Source organism: Equus caballus, chromosome 1 (assembly GCF_041296265.1).
Source record: "Equus caballus isolate H_3958 breed thoroughbred chromosome 1, TB-T2T, whole genome shotgun sequence".
Taxonomy (NCBI): Eukaryota; Metazoa; Chordata; class Mammalia; order Perissodactyla; family Equidae; genus Equus; species Equus caballus.
In genome coordinates this window covers 97,513,148-97,538,756 of record NC_091684.1, presented here as the reverse complement: position 1 = coordinate 97,538,756, position 25,609 = coordinate 97,513,148, and the positions used below count along the sequence as shown (strand labels likewise).

General features: G+C 55.8%; 1 protein-coding gene across 1 annotated transcript; it reads left to right on the top strand.

Moving 5' to 3' along the window:
- Window positions 1-300: 300 nt before the first annotated feature.
- Window positions 301-25,227, top strand: CDHR1 (cadherin related family member 1). The gene is made up of 17 exons (XM_023648865.2): window positions 301-789; window positions 1,445-1,540; window positions 2,480-2,625; window positions 3,502-3,552; window positions 4,789-4,878; window positions 6,066-6,152; window positions 7,705-7,821; window positions 8,854-8,997; window positions 10,507-10,585; window positions 11,736-11,836; window positions 14,387-14,590; window positions 15,096-15,248; window positions 16,753-16,917; window positions 17,407-17,474; window positions 17,989-18,217; window positions 18,862-19,119; window positions 19,789-25,227. The coding sequence occupies exons 1-17, from the start codon at window positions 735-737 to the stop codon at window positions 20,326-20,328; spliced, it is 2,583 nt and encodes an 860-aa protein (XP_023504633.1). The 5' UTR covers window positions 301-734; the 3' UTR covers window positions 20,329-25,227.
- The last annotated feature ends 382 nt before the right edge of the window (window positions 25,228-25,609 follow it).

Sequence of the window (25,609 nt, the reverse complement as noted above, 5' to 3'; positions counted from 1 at the left end):
CCCCCCACCATCTGCTCCTCTCTGGACCACTACCCTCCTCTTTGTCTCTTGATCTCACCCCCAAAGCCTTCAGGGACACTATTCCTGGAACCCCCTTGGACTTCTAAGGCCATGTGCTCCCCAAAGCCCATCCACCCTTCTTCTCCCCTGCTCTCATTTCTCCTGGAGACCAGAAGGAGGGATCCCTCCAGGCTGAGGCCGGCCTGTTCCACAGTCTGCAGTGCTCAGGCTCAGAGAGGGCGGCAAATCCCTGAAACTCACACAGGAAGTTCAGAAAAAGGGAAAACTCCGGCAGAGCCCAGTCCTTCCAGAACTTGGAGACGCTGAGAAACCCCACTTTTCCAGTGCGAGGCTCAGGGCCACCAGGGGCAAGGCACTTCGCTCTCTGCGCAGGGCTCCCAACTGCGGACCTGGGGTCCCCTGGCTCCTGCGCCCCACACCTGGGCGAAGGGGGCGTGGTGGGAGAGAGGGGCTCCCCGTCACGGCCACCCCCTCCCGCTGCTGGGAGCCGGGCCCTTCGGCTCAGCTCCCGCTAATTGGTCTCCTCAGGCGGCCGGCGGGCGCTCCAGCTGCGCAGATCCGAGAGCAGTGTCATCGGCTTAGCGCCCTCGCGCCACCCAGCGCTCCCGCCCGCGCCCCTCCCGCCGCCGCCCCCGCTGTCGTCGCTGCCCTCCTCGCCCAGGGATGCTCCGCGCTCCTGCGCCCGGCCGGCGACACCACCCGCCCGCGGAAACATGAGGCGCGGCCGGTGGGCCGCCCCGGCCCTGGAGCTGCTGTTCCTCTGCCTGGGTGAGTGGGGGCGAGGGCAGGCGCCCACGCTCCACGGGGGAACCCAGAGACACAGTTCTGGACCGTTCACTTCCAGAATGGGACTCGGGATGGGGGAGAAGGAAAGGATGGGGATGTGGCGGAGGAAGGGCAGGGGGCGATTCTTCCAGTCGCCACTGGAAGAGGGGCGCTCCCGGAGCGTCTCCTGAGGCCGGTTCTCCGGAGCTCCGGGATTTGGGACCAGGACCCTCGCTGCCCTCCACTTCTTCAGAAGCAGGGCAGGAGGTGTGGGGGCCGCTTTGATGGCCGCGCGGCGCAGGGGAGGGTGTCCCCGTGCCCCGTGTGACCTTGGCCAGGACACTGCCCTTCTCTGGGCGCGGGGTCCCGGTCGGCTCGTTGATGGGGTTGAGATTGGCCGCTGCCTGGCGGCTCAGCGCCGCAGACAGACGGTGCCTGTTCCTGGCAAGTCCGAGCCCAACCCGCGCCCGCGAGGGGTGGTGGCGGAGCGACCCTCTCTGCGCCTCTCCAGCCGAGCCCGTCGGTGGTCGCTGTGCCGGGGTTGGGGAGGGAGCGCCCGTCCGCCCACGAGTGGGGCCGGACGCGTGACCATGCCGGTGCGAAGCCGTCCCTCCGCATGTCCGGTTGTCTGTCTGTTCTGTCCGCGTTCTCTAACCAGCCCAGGCCAACTTTGCCCCCTACTTCTTCGACAACGGGGTCGGCAGCACCAACGGAAACATGGCTCTGTTCAGCCTTCCAGAGGACACTCCCGTAGGTGAGTGGCCCTGGTACCGGCCCCCCATCATTCTTTCGGAGGGACCCCGAGCGCAAGGACCAACCCGTGACTCCTCCGAGCCGGTGGAGACACCGAGCGCCGGGCTGCGCGCTCCCGCGGGGCGCCCTGTTTGCGCTCCGAATTCCCCCGGCCGGTGCAGGAAAGGAGGTCACCGCTGCCATGGAGACCTGAACCGGGACGGTCCTGGAGCCCCGGCGGGCCAGAGACAGGGCCAGCCCCAGGCGGCAGGCGGCAGTCCCCAGGATGGTGGTTGGCGCCGGCTTGGCCACAGTGCGGCCTCTTGACCACTGTGCCACCTTGAGCAAAAGTACTTACCTTCCAGAGCCTCAGGTCTCTGGGCTTCAAAACAGCCCAAGAACATGCAACTTGCTGGGATCTGCAGAGAGAGACGGAGAGAGACAAAGAGGAGAGAGATTTGCATCTCCTCTGCCTCCCCCTGTGGGCTGGGAACCCTGAGCAAAAGGACATGCAGTGTAAAAGCAGCACCTGCTCCACGATCCCTGAGGACCCAATTCGGGCACCGGGGAGATGTGGCACCTGGGTCACCCTTCCTGCCTTGACGGCTCCTCCCTCTTCCCTTATCCCCCATTCCCAGGGAGCCCGGGTCTTGGCTCCTGGGCTAGGAGTCATCACCAGGCAGGGAGCCTAGAGTTCAGTCCCGCAGCCCTGAAACTCCTCTGTAATCTGTATTATAGATTACAGTCTAGTGGCTGATACGAACATCTGACTGACAGTTGTGAAGAATAAGGATCGAGCAGGAAGCCGCCCCGGCAGCAAGTGCTCAGCTCAGGCTGAAACCTTTGGCGCTGAATTGCATATTCACTGTGTGAACAGTCGAATCTTTGGTCCTGAGCAGCTGCCACTTTTAGGAAAAGTCGAGTCCCAGATTCTAGGTGCCCTCTCTCTGTTTCCTTTCAGGCTCTCATGTGTACACCCTGAATGGGACAGACCCGGAGGGAGACCCTGTCTCCTACCACATCAGCTTCGACCCCAGTGCTAGGAGCGTCTTGTCTGTTGACCCCAATTTTGGAAACATCACTCTGATTGAAGAGCTGGACAGAGAGGTATGGGGAGGTGCGAATTGCACTGCCTGCGGGGTGCCCTGACAAACCGCTTGTGGGCTGGAAGGTCCCCCAGAGGGGTCCTTGGAGAGGTCCTGGAAGCCACACAAAATTTAGACTACAGATCCAGTTGGAAAGAGTGGTTTAGAGAGTAGGTCTGAGTTTGGTAAAACTCTACCTGTGTGCACCCTTCTGAGCCTGTGGGTGACAGGGCATGGTCTGTATTTCCCTCTTGAGACCCCACACCAGGCTGGTGGCTCTGGCTGGCCACATAACTGGACCTCAGCTGCAGGGACTTCTGCCAGCTCTGGTCCGTAGCTGATTCCGCCAGCCGCAGCCAGGGCAGAGAAAAGAACGGGTGGGTCTCAGTGACTGTGCTGCCCCTCGCTGGCCCCCCCGGGGACCTGGGAACCCCGACACCCTTCCTCATTGAGGTCCTACCATGTCCTGGGGAGTGCTGGAGACACGGCAGACCAGGACCTCTGTAGACTGTGGAATACGGAGAGAGAAGTGGGAGAGATAAGGGGGAGAAAAAGGAAAAGAAAAAAAAGGGAAAAAACCTTCTTCCTGGGACCTCCAGTGCCCTAGGTTAGCACCTCGCCTCATTCTCGCAGGGGAGCGTTTTCTGTTGGCGCCTCAACAATCTCTCTGGGTTTATGGGAACCTCTGACGTCCCAAGCCCCGAAACAAGGTCTCAAGGGTGGTCAGAGGCAGCTTTTGGCGGCCTCCCCCTTCTCTAGGGCTCTCTAGAAACACCCAGGGCTCCTCTGATGGACTCGGTTGGGCGGGGGGGTGGGGGTGGGGGCGCTCCCCATAGCCTCGGGGGTCCTCATGGTGCTTCGGGTTCTTGGATGCTCACTGGGTCCTTGTGCTTAGCAGAGGGAGGATGAGATTGAAGCCATCATCAGCATTTCTGACGGCCTGAATCTGGTGAGTGCACGCCCGAGCCAGCCCCCGGCAGCAGGCAGCTCCCTGGCCTGAGCACAGTTCCTCCTCCAGCCTCCTGGGGGGCTCCTGGGCAAACCCAAGCCGGAACGGAGCTAGATCAGCCTCAGTGTGCCCCCAGGAGGGGGCTGCAGCCAGGGAGCCCAGTGGGGAAGGAAGGGAAGGAGAGAGCAAGATCCGCCAGCTGCACCTCTGCTGGACCGCACCCAGATTCCACAGCACCCGCTCGAACCTGCTTTACCATCTGCCTCCCCCGACCTGGTTCTTGGCTCTCCCCCATCCCCCGAGCTGAACACCTGGGCACGCAGACCCCTCCTTCTCCCTCACCTCCTTCCTCACAGCCACCACTTTCCCCCAGCCCTCATCGAGGGGCTCCCCTTCCTCGAGGCTCCCGGACCCCAAGTTTAGGCATCACTGTGGATCAGAGACCCAGCCGTGACCCAGCTCAGAAATGCACCAACAGCTGGTCCCCAGGGCCCTGAGGATGAAATCTAGCTTCAGTCTGGCATTCAGGGCCTCCCCATCGAGCGCCACCTGCCTCGCCCACTTTTTCTCCTGCATTCACCCTACCAACCACCCATCCGTAGATCCACTCACGCTCTCTGCTCTCTGCGTGCATTCCCTCCTCTTCACCTTTGTGCATGTTGCTCCTCTTTCCTGGCACACCTTTCGACCTCTTTCCCTCCCGCCCCACAGTCTGCTGCAGAGCTCAGTTCCCACCCCTCGGGGAACAGTCCCTGTTGTCCACCCCCACAGGCTGGGGTGGCTGCCCCTTCTCGGGGCCTCCTGGACTGTGCACCCACAGCCCCCGGGGATGCATGTACCTCAGCCACGGGGTGCGCGGTGCCCCTGGAATCAAGCAGCCCAGGGGCCCCGCCCTCATTGCCTGGCATGCCTCTGCTATCTCCCTGAATGGTATCACCACTGTTCTTTTATACATTGGTCTTGGCCACCATCCCATCCGGGAAAATGCACACCATCAGACTGTGTCTTCTGTCTCCGGAATGGAACACGGTGCTTGGCACTGAGAAGTTGCTTAATAATACTTGTTGCATGAATGAAGAAAAGAGGGCAGGAAGGAAGGAGGAAGGGACAGAGAAAAGGAGGGACAGAGAGAGGAGGGATGGGCAGAGACACACACCTGGGACATCAGAGGTCACTGTCCCTTTATCACCCAGAAGGTTTCACCGCCCCCACCCCTGTCCCCTTCGCCCCTCTCAGGTGGCAGAGAAAGTCGTGATCCTGGTGACGGATGCCAATGACGAGGCGCCCAGGTTCACCGAGGAGCCCTACGTCGTCCAGGTCCCTGAGGTGAGCAAGGGGCTCTGGGAAGGGCCGGGCACTCTCGCCCCAGGCCCATGGCCTGCCCCCCTGGGCTGCCCTTCACCTGGCCGTGGGGACGGGTGTCTGAGTAAGGAGCACTTACTACCCGCTGGAGAGCACCTCCCCCACCTCCATTGCCGTCCCCCACACATTCATTTTTATTCCAAAGGGATGTTCATTCACCGTTTCCCATTGTAATCACAATGTATGTTTATTGCCGAACTGGGAAATATGTAGAAAAGTAGGAAAGAAAAGAGTTTCAAAAATCACTCTCCATCCCTCCAACTTGAGACAGCACTGCTAAATTTTGGTGTGTTTCCTTCTAGTCATTTTGTGACTGTAGGTTTTTATTTTCTCTTCGTTTTTCATGGTCATGAGCGTAGTGAACACAGGTGTCCTCTTTTTCACTTGATTTATAAATAAGCATTTTCCGCAGTAATTATAAAGCTTGGGTAACTCACTTTAAGAGCTTCCACTGGGTGTATATTCCATCATTTACTGAGCTGTTCTCTTACATTTGAATAATTAAGATGCTTCAAATTTTTGCTGCCATAAGAAACATTAGATTCTGAATATACAAGTTCCTTTTCTCTAATTGGCATGGTTTCCTTAAGACGCAGTCCAGGGTTTGGAATTACTAGGTGGGAAGCACGAACACCTGTGAGGCGAGGCCAGACTGCTTTCCCAGAATGGCCTGTCTGCCCTTCCCCTGGGCTGAGGGAGAGGGTTCGTGTCCCTGTCCCTCGCCAACACTGGGGATTCGCAAAGTTTTAAATGTCTGCTGACTCCGTAGGAGAAAGACATTTTCTTCTGGCTCTGTGTGTGTGTGTGATCCCCGGTGATGCTGAAGATGCTCATGTTGATTACCGTTCTCCCGTTTCATCCTCGTTCCATCTCTGAACGCTTCATCCATCTCGGGTCCCAGTTTTTCTCTCTCTCTCCCTGACGCCATCCTCGGGGAGGACATCTGGCTTCTCCTCCTTTCCTTTCCCTTCTTTCCTGCACCACTCTGACTCTGGGTGTCTCCTCCCTCTGTCGGGTGCTCCCTGGGTTGGTCACCACCTTGTCACCTCTTCTTAGCTCCTCACTCCCCTGACCCCACCTCCCATGGCCCCCAGGACCCCTAGCTCTCTAAGCATTCTGTGTGCTGACCCCCCGTGGCTGTGACCCCTCAGGACACGCCTGCCGGGAGCAGCATCTTGAAGGTCCATGCGGTGGACAAGGACACAGGGTCTGGAGGGAGCGTCACCTACTTCCTGCAGGTAAGGTGGGGCACACAGGACAGAACCAGAGGCCTGGGCCAGAGGGGACACCTGGATGGCCCCCACCCCCAGCACCAAACCCTTTTGTCGGTGCCTCCGCTGTTCCCAAAGATCATTAGAGATGCCACCTCAGATCCCCACTGGGTCTCCGTAAACGCAGGAGTGGGATGGACAGGGGGACCATAAGAGGGACCCGGCAGGAGCTGCCGTCCCCCGACTGGCCCATCCTGGCTCCCTCTGAGTGGGCCTGCCTCCCTCTCCCCACATCTCCAGGACCCTCAGCTCTGCACCCCCAGCCCCTTCCCCAGGAGAAGGCCCTGGCACTTGGCACCCAAATGGGGTGGAAGAAACCTGCCTGGGCCTAGAATTGTCAATAGGAAAAAAGAGAGAAGGGGCAATTCTTGGAAGAGGCAATCCTTGGAATGACGTCCCACCCCACCCCTGTCCACCTGTCCCCCGTCAAAGGCGCAGCCCCTCCCTGCATGGCCCCCCGACCCCCGCCCCAGCTCCTCAGGAACCAGTGGTCCTCCTTCACCAGCTTGCCGTTTCTGTAGCATTTCCTCTGCTCTCACATTTCATCACGTGCTCTCACAATTTTCAAGGCAGTGTAGCGCAATGGCTAAAAACACAGGTTCTGGAGAAATCCCTTGGCTCGTTGGGTACTGGAGAGACCCCACCGAATCCCCTCGTGGGGCCTTCAACCTGTTATCTAACTTCCCCAGCTGGGGTTCCTCGAGTGTAAATGGGCGCATCCTCACTGGGTGGTTGTGAGGAATAAATAGGAGTAACGCTCCAAGACAGCAGGAAGCCTTCCTCAGACCGAGGGCCCTCTCCTGTCCCTCGCTGGCCCCCAGAAGCCACCTGGGACTGGCCCGCAGTCACTGCTTGGTGGGGCTTGAAGGTCCTGAAGGTTCCCTCCATCACTACAGCTTCCAAGCCCCCGGCCCCTCTAGGTTAGAGCACTCCACTGACATTCTACCTGCTGAAACCCCCAGGCCAGAGCTCAGCCCACAGCTGAGCAGAGAGAAGAGTGATGGCTCCACTGGAAGGAAGCTGCTTGGTTTTTGACTTTTTTAAAGACAAGCATTCTTTTTTTTTTTCTTGGTGAGGAAGATTGGCCCTGAGCGAACATCTGTTGCCAATCTTCCTTTTTTTCCAAAACCCCAGTATATAGTTGGATGTCCTAGTTGTAAAGCGTTCTACTTCTTCTATGTGGGACACCACCACAGCATGGCACAGTAGGTCTGTGCCTGGGATCTGAACTGGTGAACCCAGGCCGCTGAAGCAGTGTGCACAAACTTAACCACTATGCCACAGGGCTGGCCTGAGCTTCTTGGTTTTGACTGAGGGAGAGGGAGGGGAAGACTAGAGCCCCAGGAAGGGGGACCCTGGGGGCCAAAGAGGCTGAGTACCCTCAAGTTTGAACCTCAGCCCTGAGGCTGGAGTTCCTGTGACAAAGGAAGGTAAAGACCCCTTTTCAGTCAGCAGAGTGGGCCTTCCTGGGGCTGGCCGGGTCCCCTCCCAAGGCCCAGCCCACCCCTCACTCTTACAGAACACACATGCCACCAAATTCGCCGTGGACCGGCACAGCGGTGTGCTGCGCCTCCAGGCTGGGGCCACCCTGGACTACGAGAAGGCCCGGGCCCATTTCGTCACCGTGGTTGCCAAGGTAATGGAGAGGGACACTGGGGAGCAGCCTTTGTTAGGGGGAGGCTGACCCTGGGTTGGAGCCAAGTTAGGTTCCATGATGAAGTGGGGGCAGTTTGCAAAGCGAAGGTGTGACGGGGGCGGGATGGGGTGCGCCGGCTCAGAATCTCTGTTGAACGGACCCTGCGCAGACATGGACGTACCCTCCAGGGAGCTGGTGTCTGTGGGCTGGAGGGGGCCGCTTCCCTTCTAGGAGAGGGTGGACACCCCCTCAAGACTGACGGGCCAGGTTCCCTTCCATAGGACCAGGCGGCCATGGCCAGGAGATTCCTGACTCCTCACATCCCCTAAAACCTGGCTCCCCAGTACCTCCATCTCTCTGTCCAGGCTTGTTCACCCCACCTGTTCCTCTCTGTGTGGCCAGTTACCTTCTCTGAGCCTCGTCTGCCCACCACTGCAGCTTAGCTAAGTTCCTCATATTTCTGAATCGCACGGTGTGGGACCCGCAAGTCAGCAGATGCTCAGCCAGAGTGGCTGCTCCTCCTCCGGAGAGCATGAAACCCCAGCCATCCCTCTAGGCCTGGCGTTTCCCTTCGCAGGAAAGGAAGTATTGGCTACAGGCCATCCAGGAGGCTCAGGATGGCCCCACCTGCCCTGTCCTCTGTGGGCTCCATCAAACACGCTCAGAGGCGGGCCCAAGTCATGCTCTTAGTAGGTCCCCAAGAGGTGTCTGCGACTTGGGGCCTGGCTGGGAGGGGCAACTTGGCTCTGACCCTCTCCTCCTCTGCCACTAGTCGGACATGGTTTCCCTGGAGAGAGAAATAACCCTATTTCCCAAGGAAGACTTTTGAGTGCCTGCTGCATACAGGCCCAACTGAAGACCTTTATACATCATCTCATTTAATTTCCCCAACACTCCTGTGAGGGAGAATTATCTCCAGGTGACACAGGAGCAAGCAGAGCTCAGAGAGGGCGGCTGGTACGACGGCCAGCAAGTGCCGGCGCCTGTCCGACTGCAGAGCCCAAGCGCCCTCTCTCTCCCATCCTTCCTCAGGACGGCGGGGGCAGGCTGCGAGGGGCTGACGTGGTGTTCTCGGCCACCACCACGGTCACAGTCAACGTGGAGGACGTGCAGGACATGGCCCCCGTCTTCGTGGGCACACCCTACTACGGCTATGTGTACGAGGACACGCTCCCGGTGGGTGGCAGCGCCCCTTGGCCCAGTGTCCCCTGCAGAGGCCTCCTGCCCTGTCCTTCATGCTGCCCCTGGGTCCCCTGCTGGGGACAGCTAGGCTCAGCCCTGGGTCATCCTCCACACACGGAGGCTGGCTCTGGACTTGCTCAGATCCAGCCACAACAGGGTCCTTTTGCCTCGGGATGTGTAAGGGGGAAGAGGCAGGTGCTCGTGTGCATGTGGAGAGACACTGTGCCGGGCACGTCTTCACTCATGCACACCTCCCCAGCCCAGCTGCACAGGTCAGCCCCACCAAAGGGCCGAGAGGAGAGGCCAGTGGCCTCGGTTTGGGTAGGGCTTTTCCTACACCTTGTAGCGGGGGGTGGGATTCCTTGGTGCCCCCCCAGCTCCTACAGCTCCATGCCTGGAGGCTGGGGCCCCTCAGACCAGTAGGTCTCCCACGGTTTGCTGCCAAACCACCACCACCCTCGTCAGACATCGCACACAGGCCTGGCTCCAAGGCTGGCGTCGGTTTCCTTCCCCACTCAGCGCCATCTCTGTCCCCACCCCCAAAAATCTGCACTTGACCCCCCACTCTGCCCCATCCTCTGCCTGAACCATGTGGGCCTGACGCCCCTGAGCTCTCAGCTCACAGCCTCCCCTGACGTCTTTGGTGCAGATGGGAGCTGCCCGTCTCTGCTCCCACACCCCTCCGTGAGCACACCCCTCCCTGGGGGAGCCCATGTGTTTTTGTGCCCCCCAGCCAGACTGAGAGCTCCGTGAGGGCAGAGACCAGGCCGGTTCCTGAGCTCCCACAGCCTCCTCAGCTCCAGGGCTCTCTGAGGAATTGAATTGCATTCTCAATTCTCACTTCCTGGTTTCTGATGATTCCCAACTTTACAAAACAATGAAACACTTAGAGGACCCTTCACCTGCTGGGCCCAAACTAAGATGCCCCCTTTCCAGAAGCTGATACCCCCTTTCCAGAAGCTGGCAGCCACGTGCAGGAGATGAGCACCAAGAGAGGGAGCAAGGACTGCCTCCACGCTGGGGGGACCACAGGACGGGGCAGGGCCAGGCCGTCCTGCAGAGATGCTGGGCAGGAGGAGGCAGCAGCCATGAGCATGGAAAGGCCAGGGAGAGGGCCCCAGGAGGGGGCTCAGAGGGGGCCGCAGGCCAGGGTGGAGCAGGGCTTGTCTCGTCTTGGCACCCCGTGACACAGGATTAAGTCCTAGTTCCTGGACTTGCACTGGACGCCCGCCCTCTGTGTCCAGCCCCTGCCACCTGCTCACCCCTCCCTCTGGCACATCTGTAGGTGGAAGGTGGAGGAGGAGCAGTGGGGCCCAGGCTGTCCCTCTGGCGCTGGGAGCCCAGTGGGTGCTGCAAGCTCCCCGCGGGGCAGGGTGGGGTGTGCAGAGGCCCGGCTGTCTTCTTGGGCAGGGGCGGCTCCTCCCTCTGCGATGGGGGCTGTGTCTGGGGCGGGGGGAGCCCCAGCATCACCCATGGGCCTCAGGCAGCAACTCCTGTCCCCAGGGCTCGGAGGTCCTGACGGTGGTCGCCATAGACGGAGATCGGGGCAGACCCAACCGCCTGGTCTACAGCCTCGTGAATGGTGAGTCTGGGGCAGCTCTGGGGACAGGCCCATCGCTGACCAGAGCAGAGTGCCCAGCCCCCCTGGGTCCCAGCCCCTCATCTGTGGGCCAGAAAGACAAGACGTATGGAGAGGAGAGGCTGGGTCCCTCCAGGAGGCAGTAAGTCTCCCTGGGCGTGTGCTCCAGCCCTGGCTTATCACCATGTCCAGCTACAGGGAGAGAAGCATTGGTGGGGGTCCTGAGAGCCACACAGTGGCACAGATTCATGTTCCCTGCACCCTGGGCATGGGCTCATTGGTGAGAAAGGGTGGCAACATTTTTTACATTCTTGAAATTGCTATGTTTTTTTCTCATTTTTAAAAATCTTTTGGCCCAGAGCATGTAGTTGAATTAAATGAATTAAATGTAATGATACTATAACACTTCCCCAGTGCCAGCCCCATATATGGATGAAAAAACTGAGGCTCAGAGAAGCTAAAGGGGGATCCCAAGTCCCCACTGAGCTTGAACATAAGTCTGCAGTCCAGGTCTGTGCTCTTTCCACAACTGGGCAGCCACTGAGCAGGTGGAGCTGGCCCTGGGGTGGGCTCTGCAGCCCTCAGTAGCTGGTCCTCACAGGGTCAGGCCCCTTATGCACATGTCTGTATGCTCTCACTCAGACACCACAGCCTCCCCTGACCCTGTCCCTAGGACGTGCCCCGTGCACCCCGCCCTCCAGCGCTCACACACGCCCGGACATGCCCAGTGTCACATGCAGGCTCCTTTCCCCAGGCACAGAGACCCTCAGCTGCCCTCCCTCCCCAGCACCCCTGCAAACCTTCACACAGTCACCAAGCACCCACCCCACCCATCGCCCTCCTCTCTTCTCACCTCCCCGTCCAGTCTCTCTCCTCTCCCTCTCTCCTGGCTCTCCCCTCCCTCTCTCCCCTTCTCTCCTTCTCCCTCTCTCCTTCCTTATCTCTTTCGCTCTGTATCTCTTTCTTTCTCCCTTTCTCTTTCCATCACACGCACATGCACACACACACACACAATGCATAAGAGAAACAAAGTACTATGGAACCTGGGACAGAAGTGAGTCCAAGTGCCAGCTCTGTCTTAACGTGTAACCTTAGACCAGTCCCTTAGCCCCCCTGAGACTCAGCTTCCTGGCACATCTCTCCTCTGTGACAGGGAGTGATGGAGCCTTTGAAATTAATGAGACGTCTGGAGTCATCTTTGTCACGCAGAGCCCCGCCCAGCTCCGGAGAGAGGTGTACGAGCTGCATGTACAGGTACCCTCCTTCTAGCTCGGCCTTCTCCACCTTAGGGTCCTGGAAGATTCCAAAGGTGATGAGTCCCAGGCCACCTCCCTCACCCGCCCGGGCATACGGTCTGGGGAGAGAGCTTGATGGTGCTCCAAGGAGCACCTGCATCAGGCAACCTGTGTGAAGGCTGCAGCTGATAGACACAAAGCCCCTGGGCAGAGGAGCCAGGGATTCACAAGCAGAGAGTTGTGACAAGGCAGGAGGAGGGGGGACTGAAGCAGCAACGCCTTGAGCATGGGTAGGACCCAACAGGTGGAGACTGGTGGAGGGGAGCTCTGGTTGGGGTGGGGGCAGAGTAGAGGCAATGAGCCAAGGCTGGAGGTGAGAACATGTGATGTACTGGGCGTGCAAGAAGGAGTCAAGTGAGACCGGAGCAAAGAGTGTACAGACAGCATGTAGAAGGACAGACGGCTGGACCCCATGCTTGGGCCAGAGGAGTGAAGGCCTTGAATATGAGGTATGGGTTTTTCCCTGGGGCAAGGCCAGCCTTGTGGGAATGTGACCTTTGTCATTACACAAGGACTGTGATGAGAAGGGTCTCATGCTGAGCTTACTGCTCTGCTCTTGCTTGAAATTCTTAATAATTCTTTAACCAGGGGCCCCACATTTTCATTTTTCACTATGCCTGCAAATTTTGTAGCTAGTCCTTCCCGAGAGCAGTAAAGAGCCATTGGAAGGTTGTGAACAGGATAAGAGTCTTGTTAAAAAGCTCACTCTGGCTGCTGGCTCGACCAGTGGGGTTCTCAGATTTAGAGTTTGGCAAACAAAGATTTCTAGGACGCCCTCCTGGGAATGGGAATTTAGTGCATCTGGGGTAAACCCAGGACACTGCATACTCTGAGCTCCAAAATGATTCTGGCACAAGTGCCAGCCTGGCACTTGAGAACACTGGTCCCTACTAGGGTCTGGTGGGAACTGAACAAGAGGTAGGGAGACAGAGCCATCAGCCAAGGGATGGATAAAGAGGGCCCGTGAGGATGAGGAGAGGTGGAATGGCAGAAGTGGACAAATTGCAAACTATGAAGGACGCTGACTCCATAGATTGTAGCCATGAGGGTGAGGGAAAGCAGAGGGATGGGTGAAGTCCAGGCTGGAACCACGCCATCAGGAACATAGGAGAGGAGCCCAGTTCAGTGGGATGGACTTGATGAATTGGGTGCATCAGGGACATTCAAGTTGAGTCACCCAAATTTGGGCTACAGGCTTAAAATTCAAGGGAGAGAGTGCAAGCATACAGGTAGCTATGGAAGGATGGGAGGGAACAAGATGCCCCAGAGATGGCTGTGGGGAGAGAGCAGCCACTGGCCAAGAGCACAGCTGTAGGAGCATTGAGGCTAGGAGTGAGGAGGCAGGGATGGTGGGGGACAGGTGAAGGAGAGATCAGAGAGGTCGCAGGGGACCTGCCAAGAGCAGGGTCACATCAGCTCAGGGAACAGAGCACTTGGGAAGGTGGAAGAGGGGTGGTGCGGGCACAGTGTGGAAGTCAGCATGAAGTACCTGCGTGGGAAATAGGACATGCAGACAGCAGGTGTGGGCTTCTGAGGAGGGAAAGCTGGGGAGCAGCTAGGGTGTGATGGAGTGGAGTCCAGGGAGGGCAATTTTGGGACAGGTAAGACCAGAGAGTGCTTCTGGAGTAAGTGGATGGAGGCCTGTGGAGGGGCTCACATAATGCTCGTCACGTGGTTCACGAGGTGCTGGTGAACTCCCGGCCCTGGCTTTGCAGCCTGTATTTGTTATCTGTTGCTGTGGCTCCACACCTCCCCTCCCTGGCCACATGGACACAAGGACAGAATGTCTCAGGGCTAGGGTTTGAACCCATGTCTGGCTGCAAAGAGGGAGCAGTGCAGTGAGGTGGGGAGAGTACTGGCTAATGAATAGGACACACCGGAGTTCTTCCTGTCCCAGCTGTGCCACTCACTAGCCACGTGACCCCAGGGGGCTGCCTCACCCCTCTGTGCCTCTTCTGTGAAATAAGGTTAGTAACAGCACTGTATTCGTTTCCTACGGCTGTTGTAACACCTTACCCCAAACTTAGTGGCTTAAAACAACACACGTTTATATCTCACAGTTTCTGTGGGTCAGGAGTCCAGGCTCAGCTTGGCTGGGTCCTCCGTCTCAAGGTCTCTTATGCGGCTGCCATCAAATTGTCAGCCAGGACTGGGTTCTCATCTAAGGGCCTGACTGGGGAAGGATCAGCTGCCAAACTCACGTGGTCATTGGCAGGGATTAATTCCTCGTGGGCCGTTGGCTTAGAGGTGACCGTTAGCTCCTTGAAACATGGGCCTCTCCAAGCTAGCTGCTTGCTTCATCAAAGCCGGCAAAAGAGAGAATCCGCTAGAAGACAGGAGTCACGATCCCTTGTAATCTCATCTCATCTTTGCCACATTCTACCAGTCAGACGCAAGTCGCTAGGCCAGGCCACGCTTAAGGAGAGGAGAGTGCACAGGAGGTGGGGCTCATTGGGGCCATCTTGGAGTCAGCCTGCCACACAGCCACAGCCACCTGTCCCTGCCCCAGGTGACTGAGGTCAGCTTGGCAGGGAGCCCAGCTGCCCAGGCCATGGTCTCGGTCACCATCAGGATCGTGGACCTCAACAACCACCCGCCGACCTTCTACGGAGAGAATGGACCCCAGAACAGATTTGAACTGTCTATGTATGAGCATCCGCCGCAGGGGGAGATCCTGCGGGGCCTCAAGATCACTGTCAATGACTCGGACCAGGTGCGTGATCCCGCCCTCCGCCCCATCCTCCCGAAAACTGCATGAGGCCTGGGGCCCCAAGCCGAGTCTGCATCAGCCTTCACTGTGTTCGCCGCAGGGGCTGGTGGGTCACAAAATGAATGAAATGAGAGGGTGTCACCAGGAGGAGGTGGGAGAGGAGTAATCGAAGCTGATCTGTTTGGCCTAAAGACCTTCACGATCCATTAAGGAGTAAAGCCGGTCAAAAACGCATCTGCCTCTGACCCGCCAACCCGGCGTTTGTGAATGTGTCTTGTGACCCCCCTCTGCCTGGCACAGGGCCAGGCCTTATGCGCTTGTTACCCTGCTTAGTCCTCATAGTCCACTAAATCCCCCGATCCTTGATCGCCTCCCCTGTAGAAGGAAGTGGTAATACTGCCCTCCCAGGGTTCAGGCGTGTGACAGCTCCTCGCTTACCACGACTATATAATGAGTTTCTATTCTCATTCACCTTCCTTGTCTCCTCGCTCCAAATTCTATTGCCCAGGGAGCCAATGCCAAATTCAACCTGCGGCTAGTGGGCCCCGGGGGCATCTTCCGCGTGGTCCCACAGACAGTCCTGAACGAAGCCCAGGTCACCATCATTGTGGAGAACTCGGCCGCCATTGACTTTGAGAAGTCCAAAGTGCTAACCTTCAAGGTAGGTGGGGGAGGGGGTCCCAAGAGCTCCTGGCAGCCCCTGGATTCCTTCCTGAGGGCTCGCTTGTCCCTCGCTGCCCTTTTCTTCTCAGTCCCTTTGCCCCTCCTGCTAATGGGGGTGCCGGTGGGGCAGGGACAAGAAGAGCAATCCAAGAGTTGTCACCTGCTCACACGGCCTCACTGAGCTGCACCTGCTAAACCACGATTGTCCCCAGGAAGGCAAGGGGCTTCAAAGGGAAGCGACCAATAGAGTGTGCCGTGAGAATAGAGAGAGGAAAACGGGCAATTGTCAAGAGAGACGTTTTTCTCTATGCATTTGATGTGTCATCTATTCTGATCAAAACTTCAGCAGAAGATGAAAAAAATACTCCTTTGTATTTGTAATTATTCAAAATTATAAACATTTAGAAGTAATGCATTTATACATAAACATATACATAATACATAGCAATAAAAAGGAAAAATAAATACTTATTGATATTATTTAAATTATTATTAATTATACATGCTTACACACTGATTGCCAGCATCATGCTTAAAAGTGAAATTCTGGAAGAATTCGGTGAAGTTGGGAGCAGAATGTGGATGCCTTCTTTTACCACCGTAATTTAACACCATTCCTGGAAAAATGTTTTTCCTGGATAAAGAAAGGAAATAAGAAGTACAGACATTAAGAAGGAAGAGACAAAATTATCATCATTTGTAAGTGATGTGGTTGTTCGCTTAGAAAAATCTAAGAGAAATGATCAAAAAACTGTCAGCCACCCAGCAAAGCTGCTGCTGATTGGTTACAAAGTTCATACACAAGATCCCGTTGTTTTCCTACATACGAAAAATACCAATGAGAATAATGGAATAAAAAGTTCTCTTCTATAACAAAAACTAAAAGGTAAAAGTCCTGAGAATTAACGATAACAAGAAATATGCAGCATCTAAGTGACAAAAAATGCAAAATTGAACAAAGGGACGTAAAAAAGGAAAGAAACGTAAAGGCTCACGTTGTGAAAAAAATGCAAATTCTCCTTAAGTTAATACAGAATCCAGTGCCATCTCAGTGAGGTCGTACCTAGAATACCCTTCAGGGAGGTGGTGAGGGGCTTGACACCATTGCCCTGGTTTTTATCTGGAGAAATAAACCTATAAGAATAGGAAAATTCAGAAAAAAGAATATGAGGCAGGAACCTGCTCTAACAAATATTAAATTATTTTATGAAACAAAATAATTTAAAAAATTGGAACTGAAAAGGAATATGCAAATCAGCGGAACAAAAGAAATTGGCTGAAATACAAATGGAAACTCTAAGAAAGCGGGCACTGCGGGTCAGCGGGGGAAGGATGTGGGCCTTACGGGCGCCCTCGCAGTGGCGGGAAGACTAGCTGGCTGGCGGCTGAGAGTAAGAACAGGGGACGAGGCAGGCGGGGCCACACCCGTGCTGAGACAGGAAGCAGAGGCTCTCTGCCAGGGGACTGCCACCGGACAGTCCTCGTTCTCCTTCCTTCCCCAGCTCCTGGCCATTGAGGTGAACACCCCGGAGAAGTTCAGCTCCACGGCGGATGTGGTGATCCAGCTCCTGGACACCAACGACAACGTCCCCAAGTTCACCTCCCACTACTACATCGCGAGGATCCCTGAGAATGCCCCTGGGGGCTCCAACGTGGTGGCCGTCACAGTGGGTTGGGGACTAGGGGTGGGGTTGAGAGCCCTGCTGAGCAGGGCCTAATGCTGGACATCAGGCAAACCTGGGCTCCAGTTTGAACCTCAAAGCCCACACTCAGTAGCTGTGTCCTTGGACGAGCTCCTTGCCTCTCCGAGCCTCAGTTTTTTCTTCTGTACAATTGGGATAACGACACTTCACAGGACGATAAGGAGGACACGGGCACAATCCCCGAGCTCAGGGCACAGGACTCAGCTCCTTTTCCTTTCTCACTGACAAAGGGGGAGTAAAGACCTTCTAGGAGCAAACCTTTTGGTTCCTCCAACACTTGAGACATCCTGGGCAGAAAACCAGGGCTCCAGAGCAGGCCTCCAGAGCAGTTTCTCCCCAGCGGGGTCAACCCCAAGTCCCCTTGTTTTGCTACTAAAGCAGCCCTCAGACCTGTGAGCTGCCAGTGTGCCCTGACAAAGGGGCCCAGGCCACTGGGAGCTTTCTCTCTTTCAGGCAGTGGATCCAGACACAGGCCCCTGGGGTGAAGTCAAATACTCCATCTATGGGTCAGGGGCAGACCTGTAAGTAGATCCAGAATCCTGGACAGGGCCTCGGGCAAGGGACTTGGGAGGCTGAGGGCCGAGGGGCTCTGCGCTGAGGACAGGGGGAACCTGGAAAGGATTAGGAGCCTAGGTTGGGGAGGGCAACATGGGGGAGGAGTGGAGGCCAGCATGAGCCCAGAGTAGAGGGCAGCAGGGAAGCCTGAGGCAGAGCTGGGCGACATAGGCGGTGAGGTGCTGGGAGTCTCAGAGAAGAAGGGTAGTCCTCAGGGCCTGGAGCCAGGCAAGCAGTATGGGACTAGGCAGGGGCTGGCCGTGGGAGGAAAGGGAAAGGCTGGGACTCCGGTCAGTTCCATTTCGATGGATGGGCTGGAGCGTGGGGCAGGTGGGACACCTTGGAGGAGCTGCGGAATGCGATACTGTTGCTTCCCAGAGGCAGCTCATCGCTACAGACGTGCATCAGTGTGTGTGTGCTCACACGTGTGCACGTGTGTGTGCTGCGCACGCCCATGCCTGCGCCCTCTGTGCCCGGCAGCTTCCTGATCCACCCATCCACTGGGATCATCTACACCCAGCCCTGGGCCAGCCTGGATGCTGAGGCCACCGCCAGGTACAACTTCTACGTGAAGGCAGAGGACATGGAGGGCAGGTCCAGCCTGGCCGAGGTGTTCGTCACTCTGCTGGATGTCAACGACCACTACCCCCAGTTTGGAGAGAACTTCCAGGAGAAGACGATGGTGCTGGGAACCCCGGTGAAAATTGAGGTGGGCTTCAGAGGCAACTGAGCTCCCCTCACAGTCTTGTTCCAGCAGTTGCAAGAGGGACTGTGGCATAAAAATTGATTTTAAATTAAGATTTATTGGATTCCCACTATAGGCAAGGGACTTTAAGGTACGTTATTTATTCCCATCTCAACTCGGAAATAACCCCTGAGAAAGAAAATATTATTGCCACTTTACAAATAATGAAATTGAGATCCAGACAGGTTAAGTGGCTTGCCTTGGTTCACGCAGGGAGTGTGCCAGCTTCGGGAGAGCAGTGCCCTCCCACTGCACTGTCCTGTCTTCCAGTGTGGACAAAGCATGGGCTCTGAAACCCAACCAACTTGACTTTGAATCCCGGTTCCCTTCCTTCTACCTGTCCTTAGATGAGTCACCCAGCATCCACGCTTCTGTTTTTTCACAATACCTACTGCCTCGACTTGTTCTGAGAGTCGAATGGCATAACATACTAGAGGGCCTAGCATAGACTGTGGCTCATTCAGTTCCTTCCTCAACTCTAGTCCACGCAAAACAGGATTAGGACCCTCCCCCATCAACCCAGCAAGCCACATATGACCCACTGGTCTAGGCAGGGTACACAAGTATCATGCTTAAAGCCCAGCGCTGCCTGTCCCTCCTGTGCACAGGCCACAGACCAGGACGCAGAGGAGCCCAACAACCTGGTGGACTATTCCATCACTCACGTGGAGCCGGTCAACGTGTTCGACATTGATGCGCACACGGGGGAGATCTGGCTCAAGAACTCCATCCGCTCCCTGGACGCCCTGCACAACATCACTCCCAACGGGGACTGCACATGGTCCCTGGAGGTGCAGGCCAAGGACCGTGGCTCCCCCTCCTTCAGCACCACGGCCTTACTCAAGATTGACATCACGGACACAGAGGTGGGTACGAAGCCCGGGTTGGGAAGAGGGCCGGAGGGCCAGCCCAGACCTCGCTGCAGCATGGCCAGAGGGAGAGAGACCCTCTCCAGCCATCTTCCGAAAGATGCTCACTGCTGGCAAAGGCTGCCTGGGCTGTCAAACTTAGGGCTTTGGAATCGGGTTGAAATCCTGGTTTCATCACTCATTAACGATGAGACTTTGCTGGGGCTCCACGTCCCTTCCTGTAAACTTGGAATAATGATGCCTCCTTCACATGGGCATTGACAGGCAGAAGTAAAGTTGTTATACATAGTTCTCAGCTCAATGTCTGCCCGAAAGTCATCACTTAAGGGGTCCCTGAGACCTTTGGGCAGACGTGGCCCCCCACAATCAAAGGTAAGCAATGTCCTACTCTCTCAAGAGCAGAGTTCAGCTAACACAGGAGTTCGTAATCCCAACGTGCTTGCTTGCATCGCACTCTCGCTGTGTGCGTTTTTCTGGAGAGCCACGTGCATTGTATTTCCTCTGTGTGCATTTTTTTCTGGAATGGAGCCCATCGTGCTCATCTGGGGTCAGCTGGGGGATGGTGACCCCAGAAAGTTTAAAAACCATCAGGCTTAAGGGAGCTCCCGACCCCTCCAGGGAGCAGGCAGGGGCAGGAGATTGCAAGGAGGCGACTCTCTCTTCCAGACGCTGTCCCGAAGCCCTATGGCCGCCTTCCTCATGCAGACCAAAGACAACCCCATGAAGGCCGTGGGCGTGCTGGCCGGCATCATGGCCGTCATCGTGGCCATCACCGTCCTCATCTCCACTGCCACCTTCTGGCGCAACAAGAAGTCCAACAAGGTCCTGCCAGTACGGCGCGTGCTCCGCAAGCGGCCCAGCCCTGCGCCCCGCAGCGTCCGCATCGAGTGGCTCAAGTTCGGGAGGACCAAGACCGCGGCCAAGTTCGCGCTCAAAGAGGATGCTCCCAATGAGAACTGCAACAACAACAGCCTAGGGAGCTCCCTGCCCCCGGAGGCCCCAGCTCCCCCTCCACCCCCCAGCATGGCGCCCAGCACGGGTGCGGCCCACTGGACCGTGCCTACCGTCTCTGGCTCGCTCACTCCTCAGCAACCCCGACGGTCACCAAAACCCCAGGCTGCGGGAAGCCCCAGCCAGTCAGCTCTGGTCTCTGAGCTCAGGCAGAAGTTTGAAAAGAAGAATATAGATAAAAAGACTTACTTCTAGAGTGTGTCCCCGGGCCCCTCTCTTTCCCCACCCCAACTGCTCTGCTCTTGGACCCTGCCCCCCGTCTCTGCTCCTTAGGGTCACCCCTGTTTTGTACAATGATGTAACCCCCATATCCAGGGCTCTGGACAGCACCTTGGGCAAGGGATTTCTCTGGTAGCGGGATGCAACTGGCAAATCCTGCCCCATCAGCCAGATCCTTGAGCCAGCTACGATGCTCTCCATTCTGCAGAGGCTACGACTTGACAAGGGGCTGCTTCTGTGTGTCTTCTACTCACCAACCCCGGATCTCACAGCCCCTTGGGTCCTCCTGGGGCCTCAGCATCCTTCATTGAGGATCAGGGCCCTGGCCACATGTGACAAGGTCGACTAGAACCTCTACCCTGAAACCTCCTCCAGCTAAGAGCAGGAGCAGGAAAAGGTGGTTCTGTCCTGGCTAAGGTTGGGGCTCAGTGAGCTTTGTAGGCTGTAGGAGAGCAGAGGCATCGGGGAGAGCAAAGCTGCACTGAAGACTCACGCCGACTGGGGACTGTGCCTGGATGCCACTGAGAAGACGGAGGATGGTGTCCGGGCAGAGACTGGGGGCCCCTGCTCTGCCCACGTGGGACACAGAGCTGTAAGATGGGCCTTGCAGGACATAGTGAGGGCAGAGTCCCATCCAGGGCTTCCCTGGGCCCAGAAATGTCTAAGCTGAAGCCTGGTGGTAGCCCCAGAGGCATTGGGAAGAGGATCTAGGCCCTTCTCTAAGGAGCCGCCCCACCAGAAGTCTTCGAGGAGCCAGCGCAGGGCTCAGATTTGGGGAGACCATTTGTATCCGGCTCTTCTGCTCATGTGTATGACGTTGGATGGCTGTTTAAACTCCCTGCTCACCCTCTTCCTCATCTGTAAAATGAAGAAAGTGAGTCCCGGCTGCCTCACTCCCAGGTCTAGGGCGAGGGACCAGGGCTTCAACCAAGCGCAAAGCAGCACAGATGTAAGGAATTTTTCTGCAGGCTGGTTCTTGGGGGCAGCCCTTCCCAAAAGTATTAGGAGCCTGTCAGCTGCTCTGCCAAGACCCCTAGGAGGCACCGGGCCGGGTGTGGGTGCTGCCCCGGATCCAGGCAGCCAGAGCTGGATGACGGCACTGCCCTTGACTCACTCACCCCCCCCACACTCCCCCTACCATGTGCCCCGCGTGGCCCTGGCCAGTCACCATCAGAGAGGACCAGTGTTGGGCAGCACGCCCAGCCCAAGCCTCCGTTTCGCAGAGATAATGAAAATAAGTTCCCGAGACAGCAGTGGTTGCCCGAGGTTTCACAGCAGGTTGTAGGAAGGACCTGGTCTGAGCATTTCAGGCTCCTCAGTATCTCCCTCTAGCCAGGGGGCACACACCTGTCAGCTTGTGACAACCTCCCCTGGAGAGAAGACACATAGCCCTCTGTGGTTCATGCCCAGAAGCTCTGCTGAACCTCCGGGAAGCCGGCTTTGCAAGGAAGTCGAGGTGTGCACAGAGAGAGCAGCAGAACAGTCCTTGGCATTTTGCTCCACTCGTCAACGACCCTCTAGAACACATCAGTGACTTTATTAAAAGAGATGATGTGCACATGCGGTTTTCCTGATTTCTGAGCCTGTGTTCCAAGGTCTTACTCGGATGTGCTGGTGTGCAGGCTCCTTCCTCGGGTTTCTGTGGTCCCCAACCCAGGGAGTACTAAGAGGTGGGCCCTCACAAGGCCGGAGCCTAGACCGAACAGACAGGTACTTTGCAGTCCGTGCTTCCTGGGGGCGCTGCGCTGGACCATGAGCGCCCTCCGCAGGAGATATGGCATCCTTGCGATCTGCATGCCATCAACCTCTTTTGTAAATGGTAAATAAAGTCTGTTAACCAAAGGCCCAAGCTGACCTCCTGCTTCCTGCCCACATTCGTGTTAGCCGACTCCTAGAGACCAGTCTCCTGACACACACCCAAGCTCAGCCTGCCTCCTGGCTCCTTCAGTGGGTGGATCCATCCCTTGACACCCCAATCTGACTCTGTGGGTGGCTGCCAAATGTTGTCCAAATTGCCGTGCACGTGCCTCTAACGGCAGCACGTCTGCAGAGCGTGGCGCATCCTGGGCCTGGACTGGGCTTTTCTCCTGAGCAGGAGAAGCCCTGGCAGGGCTACTAGGAGAGGAATGGGATCTGGAGCTAAAACTAATTAGCCCCCAACCCAGCCCGGCGAGGGCAGGAGCTGGGAAGCCCGGCATGGGCATGCAAACCTGGGAAGCAGTGCTGTCTCTAGGACACTGGTCACAAAGGCCCCTGGGCTGGAAGCTCGGGCCAGCATCTGGGCACTGGGAGGGGGGAGGCCAGGCCAACTCCTCTGCATTAGGGAATGCAGGGAGGGGCAAGGGATTGCCTGCTCAGTCACAGTGGGACAGACAGGCCTGAACTACAAGCGGGCCTCAAGGTAAAGAGCTGGGAGGTAGGGGTGACAGACTGGGCAGACTCCCCCACTCCTGGGCCCTGTGAATGGGTGGACAATTCACAGATGTGACTCCAAGAAATCTGCAGAACAGTGTGTGTTTTTTCCTGTGGCTGAGCTCAGATTTTCTCATGATATGAACGGACACAGTGCTTTACAGTCTGACTGCCCTGGGTCTGAATCCTGGTTCTGCCACTTAAATGTGCCTTTGGGCTGGAGACCAAGCCTCCCTGGGCCTCACCTTCCTCCTCCACAGCCAGTGCAGAGAATTGCTGCTGTGAGGACAACAAGAGCTCAGCCATGCGGAGCACGTGCCACCAGCTTTGTATCTGCTGACGAGCTCAGGAGACAGTTGCTATTCTTAGTCATACAGCGGGCACCTGAGGGTGGCTGATGGTCTGCATGCTAGAGCATCAAATACTGGAGGAGAGGAGCTCTTCCACGACCCTCACCTCCAGGGTGTTTCCCCCACTGACAGACCTGGGAGGCTTTCCTCCACTGAAGAAGAGAGGAGCATGGACCAGGAGGGATGTGGAGAAGGGTGAGGCAGACGCCCCATCGTCTGGACCTGTGCAGCCCTGCAGCCTGCACTGAGCATCTGTACCCCAAGGGGGTTAGAGGCTGATGAGACTGCCCCTAAGAGAACCTGTGGGACTCAGAGCCCAGCTAGCAAGTGTGGCAAGGGCTGGGGAGGATCCAGGGTCTCCTGCTTGTCTAAGGACTTCAGGAAGTCTATTCCTCTGAGGACGGGAGGCTCTGAGAGGACCCAGGGTCAGTCCCCTCTGGCGTGGATGTTGGCATCTGTGGGCAGGTATTAATGCTTCCCCAACAGTCTTCAAGGGCCCTGGCCTCGGGGGGATGGACAGGGAGCAAGGGGATGATGCTGCATGAGGACTAAGACTGCCAGACTGCCGGGTGGACACAGGGAGGACCCTCAGGAGATTCACAGAAATAACTAAAGCAGGGGTGGTGCTCTGAAACACCTAGTTTCCAGAATGAGGTGGTGATGGCTTAAGTGACCGTAATTTGATCAATAAAGTAAGTAATCTTATTTTGTAGCAACAGGCTGGTGACGTTGGGGACATCTGCGTGACATTATGAAATCATGCAAATGCACCTCTTTGGCTGAATGAGGTCCAGTCATTTATTCATTAATCAGTAATTTACTCAACCAGTTTTTCAACGACACATGTTCTGAGTATGTCATCTGTGCCAGGGCCTCTTCAAGGTGTTAGGGACACAGGCTTTAACTAGCCAGAAGAGAAGAGAAAAAGGACAAAATTCCTCCCGTGAGTGGCTAATGGCAGAGGCCTGGGACTAGCCATGGCTTCATCCTAAAAGCAAACAGCCCTGCTGGCAAATGTTGCCTGAATCAAAGGCACTTGCCTTAAAATTACATGGTCCAAGCTCTAAATTGATAAACTCCTTAAGAGCATGACAACTGAATCTAAAACTACAGCCTCTTTTAAACATTGATTAAACGGAACATGTGAAATATATTAGCATAGATATCATGTCATTATATGTATATTTATACGTATACACACATATGTAATCCTAATAAGATCTGATGTTCCAAATGGCCCGGTCTGCATGCTGAGTCACGTTCAGAGAAAACACAAACTGGCATAGATGCCTTAAATGGTGCCAACATTTATTGTGGTGACACTTATTGAGGACCTACTATGTGCCAGGCATTGTTCTGAGAGCTTTACATGTAAACATTCATCTCACCATCAGGAAAACCTGATAAGGCTGGTGCTGTTATTACCCCCATTTTACAGATGAGGAAATTAAGGCACAGAAAAATAGTCACCTGCCTGATGTCACAAAGCCAGTAAGGGGCAAAACCAAAATTTAAGCCCAGGAAACTGGATTTCCGAGTCTATGTTCTTATCCTTGCTGTCATATTGCCTAAACGGTCTGAGTAATGTACATCATCACTCTGGGATATTTTAAGGGGCAATCTAAGGGTCTTAAAATATCAGATCCCCAGAAACCCTCCCTAGACCCGTCCCCTCTCCATAAATTTCCACGTTCACAGAAGCGGCCCAGCACTGCCCTGCTCATCCCTGTGCTCCTCGCTCGCTGCTGTGCTCCGCTCCGCTTCCAAGGCCCCTTCTCTCCCACGGACCCCTTTGTCCCAGGCCCACCGCAAAGCTTTGCCAGAAGTGAGATCAGAACGTCCACTCCTGCCTTCACAGTGACCCCAGACCGCTTATGATGGCTGCAACACCAAGACCATGGGAAGCCCAGGATCCCGTGGAAGGAGGCCACAGAGGTCAACAGAAGTACAAGTTCTTGCCTTGTTCCTACCGCTTTTTTCAAAATTTATCCTGAAAAATTTCTCACGAACAAATTCTCTACTACATTACATATATGTGTGTGTTGTTTGTACACATGTGAATACATAACTATATATATGTACATATAATTTAAAAATATATGTTCTTAGGTGTGATAATGGCGTTGCGGTTGTGTTTTGTTAAAACTTCTTTATCTGTTAGGGATAAAACTAAAATATTTACAGATAAACTGTGCAGCATTGTGTTTGCCTTAAAATATGCCACATAAAAAAAAAGTCGAGGGCAAGGACTAGATGAAATTAGGCTGGAAAAGGCTAAAAATTATTGAAGCTGACTGAAGGAGAGGGATGAGATTCTATTTTCAGTATGACTGAAAATTTCTATAAAAAAGGGTTTTTTCTTCTAATGCTCAGAAGAATATAAGCAAGGAGAACTTGAAGAAATGAGAGAACAATTGGTCTGAATATGAGAGCTGTCTTCAATTTTTAAAAATTCATTTCAACCCACACTGATTATCCACACAATCCAGGTGTTG

Bases quoted from the DNA above. Each gene is read 5' to 3' on its own strand.
- CDHR1 (XM_023648865.2), top strand. From the start codon at position 735: ATGAGGCGCGGCCGGTGGGCCGCCCCGGCCCTGGAGCTGCTGTTCCTC. The intron at 790-1,444 runs GTGAGTGGGGGC...TTCTCTAACCAG, and splicing joins GCTGCTGTTCCTCTGCCTGG to CCCAGGCCAACTTTGCCCCC. The intron at 11,837-14,386 runs GTACCCTCCTTC...TCCCTGCCCCAG, and splicing joins TGTACGAGCTGCATGTACAG to GTGACTGAGGTCAGCTTGGC.